Consider the following 13,270-nt stretch of genomic DNA (forward strand, 5'->3'; position numbering starts at 1 on the left):
GCTGTGATTGGCAGGCAGCTGTCCTCTTGGTTGTGATTGGCAGGCAGCTGTCCTCCGGTTGTGATTGCAGGCAGCTGTCCTCTTGGTTGTGATTGGCAGGCAGCTGTTCTCCTGGCTGTGATTGGCAGGCAGCTGTTCTCCTGGCTGTGATTGGCAGGCAGCTTTCCTCCTGGTTGTGATTGGCAGGCAGCTGTCCTCTTGGTTGTGATTGGCAAAAGCGTGTGAATATTTCTGTAACCACAAGGAATTGTTGGCCTCCCACATCTGCTCCCTTTCTACTGACTGAACTTTCTTTTTCTTTTTCTTTTCTTTTATGCTGGTTCTGGGGCTTGAACTCAGGACTTGGGGTCTGTCCCTGAACCTCTCACTGTTCAAGGCTAGTGCTCTACCACTTGAGCCACAGCGCCACTTCCAGCTTTTTCTGAGTAGTTTATTGGAGATAAGACTCTCATGGAAGGGCAAAACCAAACCATTTAAATAGGGATTCAGGTGGACCCATTGCAACAATGAGATGTACAAGTCTTTATGTCGAAAAACGAACTTTACAATTTTGGCTGGGGGCGGGGGGAGGGATGGGAAGAGATGGGAAGGGGAAACAAAGGAGGAGGCAACAATGCTTGATAAGAAATGTACTCATGGGGCTGGGAAGGTGGCTCAGTGGTAGAGCGCTTGCCTTGCATGCATGAGGCCCTGGGTTTGATTCCCCAGCACCACATAAGCAAAAAGAAAAAAATGCCGAAAGTGGAGCTGTGGCTCAAGTGGTAGAGCACTAGCCTTGAGCTGAAGAGCTGAGGGATAGCACCCAGGCCCAGAGTTCAGGCCCCACGACCGGACCAAAAAAAAAAAAGAAAAGAAATGTACTCATTACCTTGCCCATGTAATTGTAACCCCTCTGTACGGTATTTTCACAATAAAAATAAAAAATTCTCATGGACTTTCCTGCCTGGGCTGGCTTTAAACTGCAATCTCAGCCTCCTGAGAAGCTAGGACTACATGTATGAGCCACTGGTGCCCGGCTGAACTTTGATTTTAAGAAAGTAATTTGTTTCTTTCTCAATGAGCAATGGATGTACATGTTGCCAAGTTTAAACCTTTCAGAAGGCTGTGAAAAGAAAGTACATTTCTACCTTGACCATCCATCCATCATTGTGGTGAACAGCTCTGAGCTGTCTGTTTGCATGTAGAACTATGGAGGTATGTCTGGAAAACTTTGTATTCTGACTCACTGCACCATACCCTTACCATGTCACTGCATAGGCTGGAGACCCCACCCACCAGGGCACGTGCATTCTGTGTGAGATCTTAGTCATTCCTGACACTTGGCTTAGCCTCTGTGTGTGTGGTATGCCTATGTATGTGTGGTATGTGTGTGGTGTATGTGGTATGTGGTGTGTGTGGGAGGTGTATGTGTGGTATGTGGTGTGTGTGTGGTATATATGGTATGTATGTATGGTGTTTGTGGTATGTGTGTGATGTGTGTGGTGTGTGTGTGTGTGTGTATGGTATGGTATGTGTGGTATGTGTGCCTGTGTGTGTGTGTATGTGTGGTGTGTGCATGGTATGTATGTACATGTGTGTGGGGGTGTATGTATGGTATGTGGTATGTGTATATGTGAGGTATATGTGGTATGTGTGTATGGTGTATATGTATGGTGTGTGTGTGGTGTGTGTGTGTGGTGTATGGTGTGTGTAATATGTGTGTGTTGATAGACTTTGAGGTTATTTCTAGTGTATTGACAGACTTTGAGGTTACTTCTAGTTTCTGTTGTAGCAAACAGGATTAGAGTGATACCTTGTGTGTCTCTGGCCCCCATGCCTCTGTGGAGCGGGTGGGCCTGTGCCACCTAGAAGATGGGTATGGGCAGGGATGCCCAGGGGAGCCCACTGCAAGGGCCTTGGTCAGGTCTGGCCTGCAGTGCTCCTCTTGCCTGGAATTGCCTGGCTGTTGTCCACCATAGGGACCACAGGCACATGCTGGGTGCCACTACCTAGTGTGGAGCAGATGCCCTGGCCACTCGCTCACCGCCTCTAAAGCTTCTTCCTGCTGAGCCTTAGGAGACACCGTCACAGCCCACCGGGCCACCCACTCTCACTCCTTGCTCCTTCACAGATTGTCTTATTTTGTGTCCACGGACACACATTGTAGCTTGAGCCTTTTGGTTATCTGTTATTGTTGCAATAGCATAGCGCACAGGTCCCACTTCCAAGTTTGCCAGAGCCCAGTCCAGCCCCATACAAGTGCTGGCCCTCGCAGGTCTGCTAGGAGCCAGTGGCTAGTGCTGGTGCCAATGTGGAGGTGATGGCCATGTCCTGACTGACCTGTCTCCCGACATGATTAGGAGACATGGCCACATCCTGACTGACCTGCCCCCCCCGTCCCTCATGGTCAGGAGATGTGGTCGCATCCTGACTGACCTGCCCCCCCCCATGGTTAGGAGACATGACCACGTCCTGACTGATCTGCCCCCCCCACATGGTCAGGAGACGTGGCCGCATCCTGACTGACCTTCCCACCCCCCACATGGCCGTGTCCTGACTGACCTGCCCCCCCATGGTCAGGAGCCATGGCCATGTCCTGACCTGCCCACCCCCCGCATGGTCAGGAGACATGGCCGTGTCCTGACTGACCTGTCCCCCCATGGTCAGGGGGTATGGCTAGGTCCTGGCAAATAGTTCCTCTAGAGAGCAAGGAAGAGGCATGCCATTGGCGCGGTGTGTGAGACGTCAGGAGCAGCTCTACCCTAGTGGACGGTGTTAGCCCCTGGTCTTGGGACAGACTTTCTAAGAGGTGACTGACAGTGCAGGCCAAAGTCAAGGCCAAGTTACACTAAATGTCCTTGTGTGCTTGAACAACGTGACCCCTTCCACTGTGTGCATGGTTCAGTGGGCTCTTCCTGCGGCGGGCACGGTGTGGACTGTGAGGGGGTTGTGGGTAGCCAGGCCCTTCAGTTACCCCCAGCCCTGCCTCCCGGTGGCGAGGTGATGTGTGGTGTCCTGAGCTTGGCTTTACCCTGTCCCAAATGTCACATGACCACCACAGCAGTGTGAGAGAGGCCAAGCCAGCGTCCGGGATGGAATCAGCTGGCCAAAATGGCTGTGGATGGTGAGAAACGCTGACCCTGGTCTTCGAGCCCTGGCACTCTACCAGCCAACCCAGTGCTCACGGGTAAACTCACTCACAGTGGCCAGCCAAAAACCATGGAGCAAGCGTCTCAAAAGAGTGTCGAGACAAGTGTTTTGTAGTCAGGCTGAGGCATGCTGTGGGGAGCAACAAGAATTGCAGCAAAGCAAGAGCACCCAGGAGTTCCCAGGAGCCCTGACTGGCTGGCCAGCCTGCTGGTAAGCCTGGCGCCTGCTTAGTTTCCTGACTGAGCACAGGTGGAGTCTGCCAACAGCGCTGCTTCCCTCACAGATCCTGGATGAGCTCAGAGAATGCAGCCTCCAGCCTCCTGACTGGGTTCCCCCATACATGATGGGAGCCAGCTCTGTCCAGCGTGGAGGTGCAGGAGCCTGGAACCCACCTGGGACAGGTCTGGCTGAGAACTTGCCACAGGCACCTGTCTTCCTCAGAGCGGAGTACATGTTGGTGTGAGTGCCCAGTAGACCCTCGGGGTCTTGCTAGGGTCTCTCCCAGGAGTGTGCCTGCTGGTTCCCAAGCTCCATTTGCACTGTGGTCCTATTCTGTTCCCTGTGACTCCAGTGGAAGGAGTGGTAGCAGGTGAAGAGAAGATACTAAGAGTCATCCACTCAGAGAGCCACAGAAAACGCACGCCGTGTTTACGGTGGCTGCTCACCATTGAAAATACGCCAGTGCCAGTCTTCACTTCCTCCTGAAGGAGCAGCAGTGCCATCCACCACATCCTCAGTGTGCCCGTGTGGTCTCACGCAGGAGGAGAGGCCTTCCCTGTCCTTGGCAAACTGGTGTGGCTGTACCCAGAGGAGATGCTCCTCAGGGCCCTGGTGCCAGGCCGAGGACACTGTGAGCTGAGCTGGTGTTGAAGGACGTAAATGTCCGGGTCTGCGACTGTCCTGGTCCCAGCATGGCGGCTGTCTGGTTCTGGTTTTGGGGGGTTTCAGGTAGCCATGGACCTTGAGCACAATGAGAAAATGAAGCTGGTCATTCTCTCCTATTCCACGCCCCATAACAACCCTCAGCTGGTACCCGAGAGGGGATAGAGTCATACCCTGAGAGGACAGGACACAGAGCATCAAGGAATGAAATATTCAGTATCCGTATGTGACAGAACAGCATGCTCAGTCAAAGCCAGGAAATGGTTCTACGCAGGAATCTCTGGAACCTCTGCCCCGTGTTCTACATCTCCCATGTGTTCTGCATCTCCCATGTGTTGTGACTTCCCTGTGTGTTCTGTGTCTCCCCGTGTATTCCATATCTTCCCCCGTGGGTTCTGCATCTCCCCCGTGTGTCCCGCATTCCCCTGTGTGTTCTGCACCTCCCCCGTGGGTTCTGCATTTCCCTGTGGGTTCTGTGTCTCCCCTGTATGTTCCACATCTCCCCAGGTTCCCTGTTTTCCCTTCCACCCAGGCTGGCTGCTGGCAAACAGGAGCCCTCCTAGCCAGGCCACAGACCCCACACCCCGCGCCAGCACAGCCACAGTCCTGGACCTTCAACACTCCAGGCCATGCCTACATGGGCTCAGCCAGCTGCCATAAAAGGATTCTTGGAACCCTGACCATAAAAATAGCTTTTTCTGCAATTCACCCTACTTTGTAACTCATATGCAGTGTTTTCCTGCCCCTACCAGAAGCATGGGTTGTGGGTCTTGAACTCTTGGCTGTGTTGAGACTCTCTAGAGGAGGGCAGCTATGTTGGACATTTAATTATAGGTCCTAAACTGTAGGCAGAAGTTGTACGGCTCAGCCAGCTCCCTGCCCCTACTTTGCCAGCTGGTGTGCACTGACCTAAGGCCTTCATGCTGAGATGCTGGGGGGTGTTGGGGTAGGCATGGCTGCTGAATGACCTTCCTTGTCCATCGGTGAACCTGGGGTCTCGGGCTGTGTGGACTCCACCAAGACTGTGCTTGGGGTGGGGGACATCCGAGGCTGTCGACCTGTGGGTGGGCAGCACAGGCCTGCTGGGGAGGTGGGGTGTGCCCTTGGGCCTGTGGTTAGTCGGGACCCTCGTGTGCCTGTCCTCGGGAGCCTGGGGCCTATGGGCCTCCCCACCGCGTGGCTGAGTGGGAAGCCAGCTGCTCTTGGGCTCTTGGAACTGGAGCTGGCCCAGGCTGACTCCTTGCCTGAGGTGGACAGACATCTGTCTCAAACCACTCACTCACTGGGACTCCAGTAGAGGTCTGACAGGCATCTTGGGAGCAGCTCTGATGCCCTTTGTGTCTTCCATCTCAGACTTGCCTGACCAGTGCACTCCAAACCCCTGTGATGAGGAAGGGACGGAAGTCTGCCAGGACCTCATGGGCAACTTCTTCTGCAAGTGCAGGAGCGGCTGGGAGGGCCGGCTCTGCGACAGAGGTGAGGCCCCTGTAGTCTCAGGACTGGGTGGCAGTGGCTGTGTACGATGTGCGCTCTAACCCCGCCCCTGTCCTTTCCTGACCCTCATACGCTGGGTCCGGTCCCAGTTGGCTCAGCAGCCTGCCCCACTGCCTCCTGCTGTGGGCCTGGTTCTGTTCACTCCCCCGGGGTACCGAAGCCAGGAAGCTTTCCAGAAGCTCCCAGAGAGAGTTGCAGAGCAAAGGCTGAGCTGGGAATAGGTATAAAGTGAAGAAAATGCCCCACAGGCCTTGTCACCCTAAGGGGGGCTCTGCCCTGATTCACTAGACATGCAGCACAGGAGAGAGCTCTACAGAAGAGAGGCTGCAGGGCCGTGCAGGCGGTCTGCGGTGGGCCTGCTCAGGGCCCAGACACTAGCCAGACTCTGTGGAGGTTGTGGCTCCTGGGCAGTGTGTGTGGTTGGGCTGGCCAGGGGGCCCCGCTTAACTTCCATCCACACCTGCGTGCGTATGGAGACACTTGGGACTGAGCCTGCATCTGTCCCTGGCAGCAGGGACTCAGGCCTCCCTGGCCCTCTGCTGTCCCCTTTGTCCACTGCAAGGCCAGCAGGTGGGCCTTGGAGGGAGGCTACAGTAGAAATGTGCACAAGCCTCAGAACCCTTCCCTGTTGTGTGTCCAGACATCGATGAGTGCGGCCAGGAGAATGGCGGCTGCAGCCAGGCCTGCCACAACAAGCCAGGCAGCTTCTACTGCACCTGCCACAGTGGCTTTGCACTGGCCCCTGACGGCAGGACCTGCCAAGGTAAGGCCCGGCTGGCCCTGTCCATGCTTCTCACACTCTCTTCCTTTCCTCTTCCTTGGGAGGGGATGGGTGTCCTTTGGAGACAGCCTAGCCTAATGATGCAGCTGTAGGTAGTGCCTCCTTCCACAATACATTGCCTGCTCTGAAGGCGACACTTCCTTGTGGCCTGCCGAGCATGCAAAGCTCTTCAAGTCACTCAGGGAAGTCAGGCAAAGATGCAGGCCCGGGCCCCATGTCTGTACCGGCTCTTTCACACCTTCATGATCGGTTCCCTCCACCCTGCCTGAGAATGCAGGGGCAGCTCTGCTCAGCTCTGCCCACCACCTCTTTCCACTTCTGCTCAGTCGGGGCTCCTTGATGATAGAGCCAGACTGAGTCCCTGAGGAAACCTCAGAAAACCACTTCCAAGGTGTAACCTCCACCCAGACCCTGACATGGCTGTGGGCTGCACAAGAGTGGCACCCACTGGCAGGAGGGGGCATCTGGCCTCCCCAAGGGTGTCCCTGAGGCCCTGCAGCCAGGGCACCACGTACAGCAGCTATGTGAGTGTCACAGACAGGCATGGGGCAGGAGAGGCACCAGGGACTGGAGGGGACTCTATCACGTGGGGACAGCATCCCATCACCCACCTCGAAGTTTCCATTCCTGATGACCAAGAGCCAGTTCCTGGATGCTGTGCAGGCCTACCTTCCTCTCCTCATCCTCTCTGTGCCCGGAGTGGAGCTTCCTCCAGCTGTTGCTTTGCCCTTGGCCTTCACTGGGTACTCTACTTGGCCTGCTCTTCCAGAGCGCAGCAAGGACACCTCGCTGGACTGACCCCGCGTGACGGCACTCACTGTCTAGCACTGCACCAAGCTGAGCTCACAAGGCCCTTGGTGCACACAACAAGGGTGTCAGGGCTCCTCTCTTCTCCTTTTCTTCTTCCTCCTCCTTTTGTTCTTCCTCCTCTCTACCCCCCTCTGTCTGGGCCCAGTGGCCAGCTGCAGCCATCTTGGTCCAGTCTGTACCCTGCTCTCTATGGCCACCATCTGTACAGCTGGCTTGTCTTGCAGATATTGATGAGTGTGCAGAGTCAGACGCCTGTGGTGAGGCACGCTGCAAGAACCTGCCAGGCTCATACTCCTGCCTCTGCGACAAGGGCTACGCGTACAGTGCCCAGGAGAAGGCCTGCCAAGGTACCGCAGGCCACAGCCACCCCATGTCCAGAAACGTCATCCCTGCCTCCACATGGGCTGTGTTGGTGACCATAAGCAGGCCAGTGCTATAGGAAGCCTCGACCACGCACGGGGCAGGGGAAGGCCAGCACGTTTCCTGGGGGTCTCTCTGCACTGTCAGAGGACTCTGAAACGGCCCTCCTCTCAACACCCCCATAGTGGGGTTATCTACCTCTTCCCACACATCTGCAGGTACATGCAGTCCTGAGTGTGCACACACAAACATGACCCATGCAGCCGTGTACATCGTGTGCATGCTCCATCTGTTCTGGCTTCTCAACCCTGTGCCCACATGTAAAACTGCCTTGTGCAATGCAAGTCTGCACCACGTCCTGAGGGTACAGACAATGGCCCCTCTGTCATTACTCCTGGAAGCTGGCCCCAGTGGGCAGCAGTATAGCCCTTGAGAGGGGCTGAGCTCCCGGTACTTCCTGGGGTGCTGAACAGTCAGGAGAAGTTAGGGTGGTGTGGGCCCACACCATTACCCCTACACACAGTAACCAGGGTCAGAGAAAGAGGGAAAGGACCTCCATTCCCTCTCTGACCAATGCTCAGCCTGAGCTCCATGCCCTAGCCATCTTCAGCATGGCTGCAGTGGGTGGGGCCCGGGGGAGGTGCAGAACTGCAGTGGGCGGGGCTGGGGAGGGGCAGAGCTGCAGTGGGCGGGACTGGGGGAGGGGCAGAGCTGCGGTGGGAGGGCCCTGGGAGATGCTTTCAAGCCACATTCCCACCGTGGACGTTGACTTTCCCTTGGTGGATGGTGCGTGGCGCCCACTGTGCCCCCCTCTGCCTGGCAGATGTGGATGAGTGCCAGCAAGGACGCTGCGAGCAGACCTGTGTCAACTCCCCCGGCAGCTACACCTGCCACTGCGACGGGCGCGGGGGCCTCAAGCTGTCCCCAGACATGGACACATGTGAGGTGGGTGGACTGCCTGCACCTTACAGGGACCGTTCTCAGCCTCTGCACAAGACCCCTCACCATTGCAGGGTTTGTGGGAGACACCCTTCCAGACGTGAGGCTTTGGGATTCTGAGGTCATTGTTTGTGTTCATGAAATCTCCTCAGGGACCAGACTCCCCCATCAGCTGGTCATGGTACAGCCCCACGTGTGAGGCCCATGCGTGAGACCCATGTGGAGGTGCACAGTGGGTGCAGCTGTAGTGTTCCCAGTGTTCCCAGCCTGGCCTGCTGGGCACTGGCTGCTCTGCCCCCCCCCCGGGGGGTGTTGTCATGCCAGGGCTGCAGGGTGGGAGGGACACCAGAGCAGCCCTTGCTTCAGTGCCCACCTGGTTGGTGTGGGCGCAGAAGGACTCCTCTACCATTTGCTGTCCCGGAAGGTCAGCTACACCTGCTTTGGTCCCCTTCTACCTCAGGGCAACCGGAGAGAGCAGGGAACATTCTCGGACCTTGGTGATCAAGACAGTTGGTTTTTAGGATTTTCTCTACTCTGTAGCATTTCCTAATTTAGAAAACAAACACTCGTGGGCATTGGTAAGAAGAGGCAAGGGAATGCCACAGGACAGCTCTTCAGGTGTGCTGACCATGACCTTGAAATCTTGGTCCTCTGCCCAGAGGCCCAACGCCTGACACCTGCCTTTGGTTGTACCAGACTAGGATTTCAGGGCAATCAGGTGGGGTGGGCAGTCATGCCACCCAGAACACCAGCTGGTCAGATGACCTCCCCTAAGCAGCCAGGGTCTTAAGATTAGATGAGAGGGGCCACAGGACACCCCTCCTAACCCTCTATCCTGTCTGGCAGGACATTTTGCCTTGCGTGCCCTTCAGCATGGCCAAGAGCATGAAGTCCTTGTACCTTGGCCGCATGTTCAGCGCAACTCCTGTGATCAGACTTCGTTTCAAGAGGCTGCAGCCTACCAGGTGAGCAGGTGCCAGAGAGCCAGAGGTGTGCTGGATCCTGTGGTCAGAGCCACGGCAGCCTGGGCATGGATGCAGCCTGCAGTAGTCTCCAGCACCCCCAGATAGGCACCCGTGTTCTGGAAAGAGTCCTGGGTGCTGAAGTCTAGTACTGGGCAGCCCCGCACCATGGACTCGTGCCCAGCTCTGGCTGCCTGTGCTGGTTTATTTCTTGGTTCTGTTCTCAGGCTGGTGGCTGAGTTTGACTTCCGGACCTTTGACCCTGAAGGGATCCTCCTTTTTGCTGGAGGCCATTTGGACAGCAACTGGGTGGTCCTGGGTCTGAGGGCTGGGCGGCTGGAGCTGCAGCTACGTTACAACGGTGTCAGCCGCATCACCAGTAGCGGGCCAGTCATCAATCACGGCATGTGGCAGACGGTGAGTGCCGTGCTCAGGGCTCTCCATGACTTGGGCATTTGGGACACATCTCCAGACTTGATGGCAGCCACTCCTAGGGAAGACACCACGTGCTGGTTACTGGATGCCCTCAAGGCCAGTGCTGAGCTTCAGGATGCTGCCTTATACCCTTGGTAGCTTTTCCTCCCAAAGACCTTGTGTGGGAACTATGGGTCATCAGCCCCGAGAAGACCCATGGGCTCGGTAGAAGTTCTACCAAGCTTTTCTCTGTGATCTCCAAATTTTAGCAGGGGTACTGCCCTGGGCTTTGGCCTCTGGCCCTGTAGAGCCAGGGTGAGACCACACAGGGTCCCAGAGGACACAGCCACAGCCTGTCCAGATGGCAGGTGCTTGGTCTTGGATATACACCTTGCTCTTTCTTGGTCTTGGACGTATACCTTGCTCTTGGTCTTGGATGTACATCTTGCTCTTTCTTGGTCTTGGATGTACACCTTACTCTTGGTCTTGGACATGCACCTTGCTCTTGGTCTTGGATGTACTCCTTGCTCCTGGTCTTGGATGTACACCTTGCTCTTTCTTGGTCTTGGACATACACCTTGCTCTTGGTCTTGGACATACACCTTGCTCTTGGTCTTGGATGTACACCTTGCTCCTGGTCTTGGATGTGTACCTTGCTCTTTCTTGGTCTTGGACATACACGTTGCTCTTGGTCTTGGACATACTCCTTGCTGTTGGTCTTGGACATGCACTTTGCTTTTCGTCTTGGACATGCACTTTGCTTTTGGTCTTGGACGTACACTTTGCTCTTGGTCTTGGATGTACACCTTGATTTTAGTCTTGGACATGCACCTTGCTCCTGGTGTTGGCTGTACACCTTGCTCTTGGTCTTGGATGTACACCTTGCTCCTGGTCTTGGGTGTACTGGGTGCTCCCCAGTCTCTAAGCAAGGTAATCTGTCTTGAGAGAGACATGAGGAACTCAAACTGGGAAATGATGGAGGGAGCTAGAGTCCAGTCAGAGAAGGTGAGAAGATGCTAGGCACTGTAGAAAAAGTGCCAGTAATACCCAGGGGCAGAAGGAAGCAGTCAGGCCATGTGGCTGAGAGCAAGCAGTGCTTGGCACTACTGCCCCTGAGCATGCCTGTGTGAGGGGAACATGCCTGTATGAGGGGAGCAGGCCCGTATGAGGGGAGCACGTCTGTGTAAGGGGAGCACGTCTGTGTGAGGGGATCATTCCCATGAGAGGGGAGCAGAGCCCTGTGCTTGTCACCTCCTGAGGGTCTGGCCCAACCTCAGTCTGTCTACAGGGTCACAAAAGAGCCTGAGCTGGACGGTGGTGGCCGGGTGCTACCCCCTCAGTAGCCATAGAGCAGATAAAGTAAGTCTGTAAAGGAAGAGCAGAATTCTGGACCTGCCATTATGTCTACAAACATCTTTGAGCACAGTGTTTAGCGTGTGGTGGGAAGTTAGCGCTGTGAAAGACAGGACACCCGTGGCCACAGTGCCTGTCTAGACAGCGACATCCTCACCCGAGGTGTGATTCAACACAGCCGCTCATGACAGCACCTCCGGGAAGTGGTTGGAGCGAGGCCTGCACTGATAGCTGAGCACACGGCTGTGCTTGCCGTGGTTAGAACTGGAGGGAAAAAGCCTGTTTGTTCAGGGAGTCTTAGCTTGGTGAGCAATCTCTAAAGGAGAGCAGGGGCAAAGGGGTCTTGGGAAGAACCCTGGGGGATTGAGATGACTGCTAGCTGCATAAAGGTCCCGGGAACAATGTGTGCTCATGAACATCTCTGCATTTGTGCTACATCGTACAGTAAGAAGGGCTCAAACACCGGGCTTGCTTGGGGGCACAACTTGACTTCCAGCTTTGATGTCAGTGCTGTTTCACCCTGTGGTCTGAGTAGTTCCTGCATAGCTGTATTGGCCACTACAGGAATGTGCTCCCAGCCACAGTCCAGAACCATAGACTGAGAACAGTCCCCTCAGAAAGGGACAGTGAGCAAGTCCCATGGGCTGCTTTACTGAAGATGTATGGAGTAGATGAGATAGGCCGGGGCTAGATTTTGGGCTGAAGCCTGACTGTATGCAGCCTCAGTGGATGGTCTACTTCGGTTTCTCCTCAAAGAACATGTGGGCATCACATACACTGGTGACGTGATGGTGAACCTTTCCATGGAAGCCTTCTGTGATGTGTTAATTATCTCACATGTGCTGGGAAGACAGCATTTAAACTGGAGGGAGAGGTCTTCATGTTCACAGCCCTGACTGACCTCAGAAGAACTGCAGTGGTGGTCAGCACAGCCTCCTGTACCTAACACTAGGGTGCAGATACCCATTGCAGATGAGGCTAAGCACAGCCTGTGAGTTCAGGGCCCTCATGGTCGCGGGTGGCCATGGCTGTGGTCTAATGGGGTTGGAGTGTGTGGACATGAGTGGCAGTATCTGTGGTCTCATGGGGTTGGGGCCTCGTGGTAGTGGGTGGCTGTGGCTATGGTCTAATGCGGTTAGAGCATTGTGGACATGAGTGGCAATAGCTGTGGTCTCATGACATTGGGCACCTCCTAGACAGTGGTGATGACACCTGGTCTCTCCTTCGGTCAGTGCCTCTGGCCCAGGTGACATGGACCCAGCCTTCACCAGTTGGAGGAGAGGGCGCCTCTGTCACCTGTGCTCACAAACAGGTCTCCTTCAGATCTCTGTTGAGGAGCTGGAGCGGAATCTGGTGATCAAAGTGAACAAGGATGCGGTCATGAAGATTGCTGTGGCTGGGGAGCTGTTCCAGCAGGATCGAGGTCTCTATCACCTGAACCTCACGGTGGGCGGCGTGCCCTTCAAGGAGAAGGACCTCATCCAGCCTGTAAGTACTGCTCCTGCCTGGAAGGGACAGGAGGGGCTCAAGACCATGGGAGTGGCTGGTGGAGAGCTCTCGCTCACCAGCCCTGTGATGGACCTGGGAAGGACAGGGGTTCCCAGGCTGGTAATGGACCAGGAGAGGACAGAGGTTCCCAGGCTGGTGATGGACCAGGGGAGGACAGAGGTTCCCAGGCAGGTGAACAGTGATTAGCTCTGCTGCTAACTATCTCCTCTTTTGAACCCAGTGTGTGTTTTCATTTGAGAAATGTCTGTTTTGCAGTATAAATAAAACACAACACAGCCTTTTTAAAAATATGTTTAAATATAAGTGATTATAGATCTCAAAAAACCCTACATTTTTGTTATCTGTAAATAGCTGCACAAAAGGGTTGCCATTCAACAAAGCAGGTGGTGCATATAGCACATCTTGACCAATGTTACCCCTCCCATCCTTTCCCCGTCCCTTCTCTACCCTCCCCTTCCATCAGTTTTCTTAGTTTGGTAGCATAGTCATAGAGTTTTATGACTGCCTTCTCCCACCCTTTCTGTCTTCCTTGCTGTCCTCCTTCCCTTAACCCCACCTCAACCTTTTTTTTTTTCCTTTCGCCATTTCTTTTTCTTTTTTTTTTTATTGTAAAGATACTATACAGAGGGTTACAGTT

General features: G+C 54.9%; 1 protein-coding gene across 1 annotated transcript in view; it reads left to right on the forward strand.

Moving 5' to 3' along the window:
- Positions 1-13,270, forward strand: part of Gas6 (growth arrest-specific 6) — a 29,560-nt gene that overhangs the window by 9,183 nt on the left and 7,107 nt on the right. Inside the window, exons 5-11 of the mRNA XM_013022710.1 lie at positions 5,365-5,487; positions 6,146-6,268; positions 7,321-7,443; positions 8,280-8,401; positions 9,242-9,360; positions 9,585-9,774; positions 12,448-12,612. Coding sequence (XP_012878164.1) covers positions 5,365-5,487; positions 6,146-6,268; positions 7,321-7,443; positions 8,280-8,401; positions 9,242-9,360; positions 9,585-9,774; positions 12,448-12,612 — 965 coding nt within the window. The remainder of the gene's footprint in view (positions 1-5,364; positions 5,488-6,145; positions 6,269-7,320; positions 7,444-8,279; positions 8,402-9,241; positions 9,361-9,584; positions 9,775-12,447; positions 12,613-13,270) is intronic.

Source organism: Dipodomys ordii, unplaced genomic scaffold (assembly GCF_000151885.1).
Source record: "Dipodomys ordii isolate 6190 unplaced genomic scaffold, Dord_2.0 Scaffold64, whole genome shotgun sequence".
Taxonomy (NCBI): Eukaryota; Metazoa; Chordata; class Mammalia; order Rodentia; family Heteromyidae; genus Dipodomys; species Dipodomys ordii.